The 13,050-nt window shown below is 41.0% G+C and overlaps 1 protein-coding gene across 1 annotated transcript in view; it reads left to right on the top strand.

Moving 5' to 3' along the window:
- Positions 1–1,195: 1,195 nt before the first annotated feature.
- Positions 1,196–13,050, top strand: part of FARS2 (phenylalanyl-tRNA synthetase 2, mitochondrial) — a gene marked incomplete at its 3' end in the record, with an annotated part of 19,905 nt that continues 8,050 nt past the window's right edge. The window contains exons 1-2 of the mRNA XM_010153408.1: positions 1,196–1,825; positions 12,245–12,404. Of these exons, the coding sequence (XP_010151710.1) occupies positions 1,208–1,825; positions 12,245–12,404 (778 nt within the window). The remainder of the gene's footprint in view (positions 1,826–12,244; positions 12,405–13,050) is intronic.

The following is a 13,050-nucleotide window of genomic DNA, read 5'->3' on the forward strand; positions in this document are numbered from 1 at the left end:
TTTGGAGCAGATGCCTTTCCCCAGTCACTTAACTTCTAATGCCTGTCTCCCTATTCTGTAATAAGCAAATTGTAATGCTTAATTATCGTAAGGGAACCTATGCCAAGCTAATATTTGTGAAGCCCAGCTATAGCCCAGTCACAGATTTTTCAGGTGATTTTGTATCTCAGAATGAGCTTATGCATTTGGAATGACTGAAGGGTTCGTGACCCTCAAAACTCTTTGGTCTTGGAATTACCTCTTCAAACACTAGAAAGTAATGCAGCTGCCTATCCCTGAAGCACAAAGCCTGTTTGCAAACTGGGCGGAGGTGTAAAGACGGCCCTTGGATAGGAAATTACTTGTTCAGACTTCTTTCAGCATCTCATCACTTCATTCACCTTCCCAATATTTGGGAGCCTCCCTGCCTGGTACAGCGGTGTAAGCCATAAAAATAGCCATTCTGGGAACATATGGAAAAGGGATTTTGTGCTCACCCTAAAACGCTAACATTGGTTCTGATTATGTGGAGCCTTTATTGCGAATCTTGTGCAATACTCGTATGTGAACTTAATATGCTGTTTATATAGAAATATATACCTTGTGGTCTGGCCATCTGTTTTTTCACAGTGGTTCAGTGGTGTGAAAGGTTAAACGGGGTTTTTTTTGGCATTAAGTAAGAATTAGTGATGATTGGTTAGTGTGTGCCACATGCATCTGGTTGGAGTGCCTCCTGTAGCTTCTGCTAATGGGGAAGATGATACAACGATAAGTTAATGCTTGGGGGCTTATTATTAGCAAGTCCCTGACTGCCAGAGGGCATTGTTAAATTTCTGGTTTTTTCATAAGTATTATTCAGTTATTGCCTTGTACTTTAACCAGATGAAAGGTATTGTTTCAAAGAAGGGCTGATGTTTATTCAGCTGTAAAGAGTAGCAGTATATGGAGTGGGGTTAAGGCAAGGTCTAGAGTCATTAATGCTGATGCAGTGATGCAGAAGACTGATAATTGAATATGATATCCTAGCTGAAATTTGATCACAAGGATGTTTTCCCTCCTCTGAAGTCAAAAAAGTGGTTTATCATGGGAACTTTGTCGCATTAATCAAGTAGACATTCAGATTTTACTTATCCCTGAGATACTGGCAATTCCTGCGGCAAGATTGCAGATCCTAACTGAATTTTTTAATTTTTTTTTTTTCTTTCTCTAGGTCATAAAAGAGTTTGCAATGGCAATGCTCTGGAAATTCATGAGGGTAGCTAAGTATTCTAAAACAGCTTTATCACCAAAAGTGAATGTAAGAGGAATTCCCACCCATTCAAGACATTCTTCATCCAAGTCTGTGCCTTCAGATTTTGCTGTCAACACGCCCTGCTCAAACACTGTGGAACTGCTTGGCAAAGCTTATCCTCAGGATGACTACAGCAATGTCACAGAGAAGATTCTTTCCAAGGTGGGCAAGAACTTGCACAACAAAAAGCATCACCCTTTGTGGCTAATCAAGGAGCAGGTGAAGGACCACTTTTACAAACAGTATGTAGGACGCCGTGGGACTCCGCTCTTCTCTGTCTACGACGGCCTTTCTCCAGTGGTTACAGTACAGCAGAATTTTGATAGTTTGCTTATCCCACGAAACCATGCCAGCAGAAGGAAAGAGGATAACTATTACTTGAATCGTGATCACATGCTAAGAGCACATACATCAGCTCATCAGTGGGACTTGATACACTCCGGCCTGGATGCCTTTCTGGCAGTGGGAGATGTCTACCGCCGTGATACAATTGATAACACCCACTACCCAGTCTTCCATCAAATGGAAGGTGTTCGGCTCTTCTCCTGTCACGAGGTAGGAATTCTCTCATTGGGGTGAAAGATTTTGGGTAAGTTGCATGATCTTGTATTTGCTGTAGGCAAAGTGCATGCATGTAAACGTGTTACAGCAACACGTGTATTGTGCTGTACACTGACAAAGATCGAGTGATTGGTCGTGTAGTAATGCTTTTAATTTGGGAAAAATGTAGGTGGAAAGCGTTGAATTTGAAAACAAATACAAACTTCCCCAGAAAAATGTGGAAAAAATGGGATGACAATATTCTTGAAAGCTAGCAAGATAAAACATGGTCTGAAAGGAAACAGCTTGTTCAGCTAATGATCTGCACAAATCAATTCTAGGTCTCTCCCAAATCTCTTCCAGTGTGGTCATTTTTCCGAAAGCTTTGTCATTTTAATACTTGAAGGACTTCTGGGTGTGAGGTGTTGCAGCTACATCCAGAGCCCGGTGTTTATTCTGTCATCTTTTTTCTTTTAATAGCTCTGACTTTCTGTAAGTGAATGTCTTTTTAAATTAATTTTTCCATCGTTCATCTCATCCTAAGGCTGCAATAAAGGATTCATCTGTTGCAGCTGAAAGTTACTGTGTATGTATCACACCCCCGTAAACTCGATGGGTCCAGAGGCATCAGCTCGGAGAGCTCTAGGTAGATGTCTAAGGCTCTTGAGTTTATATATTTGGTTGGCACAGCTTACATGGTCTACAAGTGCTTGAGTGTCGTTCAGTATTCTCCTGTATCATTGATCACTGGTAAATGCAAGCCAGTTTGTTTTCCAAATAGTAATTGATTCGTATAATTTGTGTATGCTTGTAGCAATACTGCCAAATTCACATTTCTATAACTAAAACTAGCTTATTCTAATAATACCGTGATGTGAATCGTTTTTAATGTGGTTGCCAGTGGGTGACAGGAGCTTGGCAGGGAAGCCTGATGGGTTTGGATGCCTGAGGGAAAACGAGGGTAATCACAGAGCACTGCTTTTCTCCCTGGAGGGAAGGGTTCGTGCTGTCTGTGCTGGTGTTTCCCACCCTATGCGGCCACTGCTTCTTCCACTTCGAAAACACATCTGCCTCTGCAGATGTCCTGTGAGCTGTGTGGTGCTGAATACAGTTTGCAACCACTTCTTTGGTATCCTGGAGATGGAAATCTTGCAGATGGATCGAATCTTGTTTGTTTGTTGTTCTTTTCCCATATACCTGTTTATGAATACAATCAGGGCATACGCAACAGAAAAATGTACAGTCCTATGTTAGGAAAATGCCACTTCTTCATGTTTCATGTTCATGGCAAATTTTTTACTTGTGCAGGAGTTTAGGCATTCAGATAAAATCTTTGTATGTGCCACAAAATTATAATTTTTTTTTTAATAAGATTTTCTGTAAACTTGGGTATGAATGATCTAAGTATTGAAATTATTGTTAATGAGTATACCCCTTAAGAAATTTCAGTCCTAATGGCAGACTATTTCTTTCTCCTCTACAAATTTAATAATGGGAATAATAATCATAGAATCATAGAATCACAGAATGGGTTGTGTTGGAAGGGACCTTGAAGATCATCTAGTTCCACCCCCCCTGCCATGGGCAGGGACACCTTCCACTAGACCAGGTTGCTCAAAACCTCGTCCAGCCTGGCCTTGAACACTCCCAGGGATGGGGCATCCACAGCTTCTCTGGGCAACCTGTTCCAGTGCCTCACCACCCTCTCCGTGAAGAAATTAATATTTTAATGTCGAGGAAGAAAGTTACAGAAATGTTCACTTACATCTTCTATGTAGAAATACATGATGTATAACAGTCTGATTCACTGCATTGTAGGTTTCTCGTTTCTTTTCCTCTTACTTCTTTTTCCCCAAGAAAACGGTTGAGATGTGTGATGGGCTGACCTCGGCTGGAGGCCAGGTGCCCGCCAAGCTACTCTGCCACTCCCCTCCTCAGCAGAACAGTGTGGAGGAGAAAACAAGACAGAAAAAAAAACTTGTGGGTCAAGGCAAAGGCTGTTTAATGATGCAAAAGCAAAGGGAAGTGAAGCAACACCAAGATTTATTCTCTTCTTCTCATGTCCAGCCACTTCCCGGGAAGCAGGGCTCCAGTACACGTAGCTGTTGCTCCTGAAGACAAACGTAAATAATGAATGCCTCCCACCTTCCTCCTTTCTCCTAGGTTTTATTGCTGAGCTGGTGTCCTGTGGTATGGAATATCCCTTTGGTCAGTTTGGGTCAGCTGTCCTGGCTGTGTCCCCTCCCAAGATCGCGCCCACTCCCTTGGCAGGGGCAGTGTTGGAAAGACAGCTTCGATGCTGTGCGAGTGCTGCTTCGTGGTACCTAAAACACGGGTGCGTTATCCGCACCTTTCTAGCTACTGATACAAAGGCCAGCACTATGGGAGCTGCTGTGGGTAAAATTAACTTCATCTCAGCCAGACCCAACACAAGATGTTATTAGAGATTCTTAAGAGCTGATGAATTTTTAGTTAGCTGTGTGCTGGAAAACATGTCGATCTCTCTGAAGAAACTTTCGATACTGATGAAGAAAGAATAGTGGTATGGTTCACAAAGTGTAAAGATTTGTTTGTTGGGCAACATGCATGAATGCTAAACCTTAGCGTGATCTAAAGCATCCTTTTTTGCTTCAGTTACAGATTAAGTCCTGATAGATTCTTGCAATATGTGTAATTTCTTACTATATTCAAGGCAAGAGCCTTGTGGAAAAAATTGGATGTGTGATTCTGAAATTTCACTGGGGGCTGTTTTTATGTTTTATATTCTGGTTGCCTGTTCAAAATAACCCAAATTTAAATAGTTCCAGAAGGAACTGTCTGAGCGGAACAAAGATTAAATGGCGGTAATACTGCATGAGAGTATTTATATTCATTTATTTATACCCATGTTTAAGTTGTAACCCACTCAGCAGAAATGTGTGAACGTCAGGGCCTGTTACCTTCGTCTCAGGCTTTTCATTCATAACCCCACCGCAATCTCTGGCGAGAGGAAATTTGCACAGTACCTAGGATAAGAAGCTATGGAACTAAGGGAGAAACTGTTAACGCTCAGCTAGAATACCTGGGTACATTTCATCTTATGACCAATACGCTGGTTTTATAAGCTGTAGTCAATTTATTGCTCTACTTTCTTCTTTTGATTGTACATTTATCATTTTTCATTTTCTCAGTGAAAGTGAATGCAGAATTGGGTGTAAGTGAAGAAAATCCAGAACCTAGAGTGGTTTTATAGGACCTTGGATTTAGAGGAATTGTTATCTCAGTTTGGGAAGGGAAAAAAAGGTCATTTCATCCTCATTGGAAATTTTAGGCAGTATAAGAAAGAAATAGAAGATGTAGAAAAGTCTCTCTCCTTTACAAATACCAAGTTCTGTTGTCAAGGCTAGGTTAAAACCTGTGTCCTGTGACTGAAATGTTTAGTATAATTCTTCTTCCAGTCAAAGTTAAAATCAATACATTGGAAGTTAGGGCTGGAAAAACAAATCATACTTTGGCAATTTTACAGAATTTTAACTCTGAGATACTTGTGAGGTATTTGCTTTGACTATACAATTTTTCGTGATGGTTGGTTGATTATTTTTGTAAGAGAAAAGTAATATGGAGATAGGTAACTGATGCTTTTCTGCAGCTTTACATGTGGGCAGATATTAAAATACTTGAAGAAATTCCCATCTTCCCAGATAACTCATTGCTAAAAGTCAGAATAATTCTGGCTGATATTTCCCATAAACTTTTTAAAGATGTCTTTGCACTGCTGTCTAAGAACATCTGAAAAATCTATTTAGACATGTGTGCGGCATATTTAAAAATACTTTATGTAATTATTACCTCAGTGTAATATATAGCAGTTAAAAACTGACTAACAAACAGTTGACACCAGTGCCAAAAGTAGCTTCCCAAATCTGCTTCAAAATTCTGGACATAAAATAAACTGTTCTTCTTAAATACTACCCCCAAATGGTATTTCTTTTGTATACTCTTCCTCCAGCATCCTTTTTTTTCCTTCTAAAGGGCACATAGATTTTTTTTTTTCCTTCTATAGTGTATGGCTTTTTTCTTTTTTAATCCATTGGTTTGATAATATTGGTACTGCTGTAGTCAGGTTTGAACTGCCAAACTTTCCTGGCTGGATTATAAAAGAAATTATTTCTGTGCTATTCAGCAGTCTTCATTGCAGTTCTATACTTTCTACAATTCATGGAAAAGGAAAAAAAAAACAACTCACAACTGAATTACGCTGTGTGCATTTTAGTCAGCAGAGGGAGCTGATATAAACCCAGTGGCAATCACAGAACAGTTTCCAGTTGATGATAAACGATGTTTACACATCGGAAGGAGATTTCATAAGGTATTTTATAGTCTGTACTGAATTATACATAAATTTTAAGGGTTACAGATGTGAAAACATAGGAATTGCTCCTCTAATTAGTAACCTTGTTCCAATGCAGACCAATACCAGATTGTTCAGAAAGAGAAATTATGTTCTCAGCACGCTCCCTTGTACTAACATCTGAAAACTATAAATAGGGAGACTGTGAAGAAGTAATAGGGATACATCTTTTTTCTCCATTGAAATGTTTTTTGTTGGAAATGGCAACTTTTTTGTTAGGACACAATGTAAAACTATAAGTATTCAGTTAAAAGTAAGGAATATAACCCCAAATCAGTATATATAATTGAAAAAAAAAAATCCATATCATAACTTCATAGTGTTTATATCCTGAAATGTAAAGACTCTCATCCCAGGTAACAGGAGTGTAAATTTTCTCTTACTCATATAAAAACATACTCCTTTCCTCATCTTTTCATACTTTGGTACCTGGCCATGTCATTTGTGTATTGGTTAAACAAAAAAGAAAGAAAATGTTTCAGGGATCAGCCTATAATATAGAGAGATTTAGAGCATTTACAGTATGTGTGGGAAAATGTGTTGAAAACATTTTAAAAAGAAAGGCTGATCCCTGAAACATTTTCTATAATATAGAGAGATTTAGAGCATTTACAGTATGTGTGGGAAAATGTGTTGAAAACATTTTATCCCCTGCAGTAACTGGGAGTCCGAATAATAATGTTTAGCTGGGTACTAGGGAACAAATATTTTAAAGGGCTTAACTGGCTTAGGAACGGCACTGTTATTCCTCTGCAGCCTAAGGATAGGGAGAAGCTCATCCAAGTGTGGTAAACACCCTGAAATCACCTGTGGATATGCCCTTTTCTGTGTGTTTCTTCTGATTTGGGTGATGCTCTTCAGTGCCTCAGCCCATGGGGATTAAGGTTTGTGTGAGATGGTGACTCTGTAGGCAGGTGAGACGGATGTGGAGAGTCGTGGATTGGCGTGTCAGTCCCTCTGACTGAGGGCATTAATCTGCTGTGTTACAGCACGTGTGGGTCAGAGGGAATTTGGGGCTTCCTGGCTGCTTTGAGATAATAGCACACAAGTGGAGATCCCCGCAGCTTTCTTCTGTAGTTATGAATAAAGGGCCTGGCTGGTTCCCGTGGAACTGGCTTTGTTCTTGCGGGCGTCTACCCGAGATGTGAATATGGTATTTAGTATTTTCCAAGTTGTGGTGCATAAATGATGCCATAACAAGTAGACCTTCACTGGTCTGAGGACCCACGTTATATTCTTTCTAAGTTTTAACTGAAAATTTGACAGCAAAGACCGTCAGAAGGTCTGTGAGATTTTGGTGGTGGTCCATGGTCTTGAAAGTTTGGAAGGCACTACTTATTACATCCTTTGGAAGCCATCCTTTCTTACAAAGACTTCATATTAAATATGTTTTCAAACTTTTTCTTACTTTGTGTCTCATCCAGCTAAAAAAAAATCTAGTAATGCTTTTCAGGATAAAGCAGTTAATTCTATTCAATGTGATATCTGATTTGTGCAGGGAAAATAAAAAGCCAAATGTCTACAAGTGTATTTGGGAAATCTAGGGTGCTTAGAAATAAAGGAATTCCTGTTGCCACTGGAACAGAAGGCTAAGTGCTTGTATATATGTCTCGTTTTAACTGATGTGTGTGCAGCAGCATTGCTTTTTGCTTGCTATTCCAAAACACCTGTATGGTGTTCCCTTAAACGTGTCGATGACCTAGTGTTTTTTCAGAAACTCTTTGATTGGGTTAAAAACCTCACAAAGAGAAATAACCTTTCTTTGCTGTAATTGGAGGACTGAAAACTGAAGGATCCAGAAATTGTGATGACCGCTCTGCAAGCTTGTTGCTTGAAGTGCTTTTGGGCATCTTCTCCCAAAACAAATGCTTATCAATACACGGTAAAGAGCGTTCTGACGTGCAGATGATGGGCTCTGTATCTTTGTGGCTCAGGGAACTGCCTTGGTGGGGCATCAGGTTCACAAGTTTCAACCTTGATTGGTTTTTTTTGTTTGGTTGGTTTTGGTTTTTTTTTGATGAGCCATCTTCAAGTGGCATCATCTTCATCATTCCTGATCCATCAGTTAAGTATTACAGCACATTTTAAATGCTGTGGAAATGGTTTGCTATTTGTAAGTGGATTTAGAGTGCAGCTGTTTGTTTATTTATAGGGATATTCATCAAGGCCAGAGAGTCAAGACGTATTTGGTGTGGCAAGGTTGAGTGTTGCCACATGCAGATCCTCATGCAGAGCTAGTCTTAAGTGCTGGTTTGTCTGTGAGTGTAAGTACATAAGCATTAGGTATTCATTATCTTAATTGCTACTTTGTGCTTGACTGGCAGGAGGAATACACAACTGCATTGTGGAATGACAGGATGCAGTTACAGATCTTTCTGATGAATGCCATCCTGTAAAGGGACACTTAATCTTGGACAGAATCCTAAGTGTATGGATAGAAGTGATGCGAGATTAAAAAAGTCTGTCAAGTGACTGAAAAAATGTTGGGGTCTTCACTGAAATCACACATGTGACTTCTACCTTCCCTGCCAGGCTGAGAAGTACTGTGAAGTGCTTTTAAAGGAGCATAGCTCCGTTTGTATTTGTGCAATTAAAACCCAGTGTTTTCTGGCCATTACATGGTACCAAATTTGACTTTATCATTATGAGCTAAATTGTGAGTAAATTTCATGCCGCATGGTAAGGTCACTTTGATTCCTTTCTGCTTTCTCCTTTGTAATGCAGCATCAGTCAGACAGCCTGATAAATCCTGGTAATTATTTTGTGACACAATGTTCCATGTTTTGCACACCACCACTTTACTGAAGGAATTCTTGTACTTACACTAGGCAGACACACGGGTGTTTGATTGATTTGCTACAGGAAATTTCCTTTCTAGTAGTAGTTATCATATTCAATACAACAAAATAGTGTATTTTATTTTAGTCTGCACTGAAGGAATAATTGTGGCATCTTGGATTTATCAGTGTTTTATGCAAGACGTTTATATATATATATATTTTTTTTTCCCCTCCATTTGCTCAGATATGTGCTTGAGAAGAATTGACATCAGAAAGGAGCGACTGTCACGGATTCTTCATTTTAGTCAGGCTTTGGCTTTCCTGGCTTTATGTATACAGAAATGTTGAAGTGTTGCTAATCCAGGACATGTGCTTAGTAAAGTTCAATCATTGTAATAGGGAAATTGGTGTATCCAGTTTAAAGCTGCTCATATTGACATAGCAGTGTCGGTGAGTGGGAAGAAGGGAATAAATATTAAGACACCTGTAAGGCGTCTTTTTTTCTTAGCATAACCCCATCCATAGCTGTTCCAGAGTCAACAGGAGCTGATGGAGCCTTTATGGAGAACACCAAAGTGCCTCTTGGTGCCTGACTGCAAGTGGGGGCTGTTTCTTTGCCACCGCCTGCCTTCTGGGGACTCCCCTAAAGGCTGTGTTTCTGCAGGCTGTGTGAACTGGCGTAGATTCACGCCTTTGCCAGCAGTGGCCCAGCCCCATCCCACATGCTAGCGCATCTCTCAGTGCCACCACTGTGCTGATAATTGATTACAGTGCTGATTTTTGCCATTTTCACGTCCCTCAGTTTTTTCCCTCCTCCTGGGCTACATCTCGTGCAGATCCACCTCCCCAGTCTGGCTCAGTGCACGCCGTACGGACAGTTATCCTGGCACGGCGAAGGAGGTGGTGCCTATGGGTGGTTTGGCAGGATGAGGGGGCCCAACAGGTTAGGGGCCTGGGGTAGGACTATATGTATTTACTGTGATGGTTCTTGCTTGCATTTTGTTGCCATACCCGAGATGATCTACTAAAACAGAATTTCGCTCAGACAGTAATTGCAACATCAACATTTCAGGAATAAGACAGTGGTAAGGAAAAGTACTTCTTTCTACTTGATACAAATGCTGCATTTTAATGGCAGTGTGCAGACTATCTGTTCCTTGTAGTGGTCTGAGGAACCAGTTTTAGGCTGAGGTCTGAAGGGATGAATGAAGGGGAAAATGAAGAAGGGTTTCGTGTCCTAAAATACTGCTGATGGGGGAAATAACAAATACACCTTCTAATGGGTAAATGCAGTGTATTCTAGCCAAAAGAGGGAGAATCTCTGTGGCCTGAAGGGTATTTCTGGCTTACTGAGCGTAGTCTCTTCAGTTAATAGAAAGAACTACCTGGAGAGGGTGGTTCAGAGCAGGTACCTAATTTAGCCACTCCAGGTTCCTGTGTGAGGAAGCCTGTGTCTGCCCACTAACCTCCCTAGGCTAACACTGGCAGCTGTGAATAGCCCCTGGCTTTCAAAACCACATGCTGGATGACTGGTCTGCCCTGCTGATAGTAAATTTGTTACAGGGTGGGTATCATCTGCTTCTTCCGGCCAGTGCAGAAATAATGCCAGGAGGAAAAAGGGGGATTAATCTTTCAGGTGAGCACTTGAATAAAGTATCTGTTATTTAAAACTGTAATACCTAGTTTTGTCAAGCTTCTGCCTTTTGATTAGTAAAGGTGTTTTTGTTAGACTGATGGATAACCATTCTATTTGGTGTTTCTCTTTCTCTTTTTTATTTTTTGTACTTTTCTGCAGCGCACTAAGGAGATTAACTTGAGAGGTGTTTTCTCTATCTGCCAGCGAAGTCTCCTTCTGACTAGCAATACAAAGTTAAATGCTACCGATGGGATTCTCTTTTTATTCCCTCAATCCATTTTGCTGCTAGTTTGTGAGCTGTCTAAACTCAGATTCCTCCTTGCATGCATCGTGTCAGTATGAGACGTGCTAGAAGCTAGTCCTAATTAATTGTGCCCGGCATTTGTAGGCTACTAGAGGTTCACTTGAACATTTTTTTAGAGCATTTAGTGCACTGAAGGCATCAGACTGCAATTAAAACAACTTCTGTGGGCATCCGTGAGTTGTTAAGGTTACACGCTGTTCGTGGCATCCCCCGAGTAAGAGCTAGTTACACTGGGAGGCTTAATGCGAAGAAAATCTCAGTGCATGTCCTCTCTCTGTGTGTGCTTTGTTGACTGTGGGAAGGTGGAGGAGGAGGGGTAGGAAAGGGCACTAGAAACACTTTCACAATTAGCTCTCCTTACCCTCCAGACTTAACGGAATTGGGGTTTGTACAGCTCTAAGGGTTTCTGACAAAAATTCTCTTTAGAATGTAAAACCGCCTGCTTGTCGCCCCAAGACACGAAGCCTCCAGCGGCGTGGCTTAGCGTTAGTGTTTTGTTGGCCTCCCTGAGAGAATGTAGATGTGCTGGTATGTATCTGTCCCGGATTGCTTGGCTAGAAACATATGGGCATGCTCATGAAACAAATCTTCAACGTGCAGCAGATGTGGTGGAGAGCGCCCTCGGCGCGAGGAGCACGTCTGTGCTTTGTAATTTATATGGGAACTCCAGACCAAGACCACGCACCCTTAAATGCCCCGTAGACAAAATTCCTATATGCAGAAAGGTGTTGTGTGTGGGAAAACGCATGAAAATAGTAGTCCTTAAATGAAAAAACCGTACCCAAGATGAATAAGCAGCTTAAGGTCTTGTTAAACGGCCAGGTTTTTGGATTTTGTTTTGTGGGTTTTTTTTTTAATGTTTGTTTGATTACAGCTCTTAGAAAGTGTTGGGGTTTCTTGGTATTTCTTTTACATCATTCAGTTGCTAAAATAAGTTGAAGTTGTGATAAATGCCGCTGTGTATTGTAGTTTTTGTGATGTAATTTACATCTACTGTACAGTGTACTCTGTTCTGCATGGTAACTTTCAAAGTAACAGATTTGGAAAAAAAGGTGGTTTTTTTATAAAGTAGTATTTTCCTGAAGTCAATCATATTATTTGAAGATATGGTGCAGAAGTAAAACAAATCTCATTGTTGGAATATTTCTGGTTTTGTGGAGATTTATCTCTGTGTTTAGGGAGCAGAATTTGTATAAAGTCAGTCTTTACATTTGTTTTCCACGGTGTAGACTGAGCAGGTAAGATTTCCACTTCAATGTCCTTCTCTGTTTTAGCTTAGAAAGCACTGATGCAAAACACTGGTGTGTTTGTGGTTCTGTTCCAGCTGTTCTCCGGCATTAAGGACGGGGAAGGCTTGCAGTTGTTCGAGCAAGGTCGTCGCACTGCACACAAGCAGGAGTGCCACACCATGGAGGCAGTGAGGCTGGTGGAGTTCCACCTGAAGCAAGTGCTCGTGAAGCTCATGGCTCACATCTTTGGCGACGGTAGGTTCATTTTTCCTGGACCGATGATGGCTGTGGGCATCCGGACTTCTGAGGAATGTTTGGACGCACAAAAAAAGCGCAAGGCTTAGGGGTGATGCTGGCAGCTGGTGTACTGAAACAGCCATGTGGGTTTTTTTCTAATGAGGGTTACAGTAATTTTAGGAGTCTACATTCATATTCTTTACTATTGCATTTTTGACTTGTTTGGTCAGAGTTTCAGCCCGCTGTTTTTTTAATGTCATAGTAACTGGCTATTGAATGGCCTTTTTGCTGTAACGTGTATTTAGGACAAGGGGTAACGGGTTTAAATTGAAAGTGGGGAGGTTTAGATTGGATATCAGGACGAAGTGCTTCACAGAGAGAGTGGTGAGGCACTGGCACAGGTTGCCCAGAGTGGATGCCCCATCCCTGGAAGTGTTCAAGGCCAGGCTGGACGAGGCTTTGAGCAACCTGGTCTAGTGGAAGGTGTCCCTGCCCATGGCAGGGGGGTTGGAACTAGATGGTCTTTAAGGTCCCTTCCAACCCAAACCATTCTATGGTTTTATGATTCTATATGTTATTGTTCTTTAGTACTGTTATATCCAAACCTTATAAAATTACTGAACACAGCCCAAGAGTCCCCTCTATTTTTCTGGGGGGGGGGGGG

The sequence above is a fragment of the Eurypyga helias genome, unplaced genomic scaffold, assembly GCF_000690775.1.
Source record: "Eurypyga helias isolate BGI_N326 unplaced genomic scaffold, ASM69077v1 scaffold14050, whole genome shotgun sequence".
NCBI lineage: Eukaryota > Metazoa > Chordata > Aves > Eurypygiformes > Eurypygidae > Eurypyga > Eurypyga helias.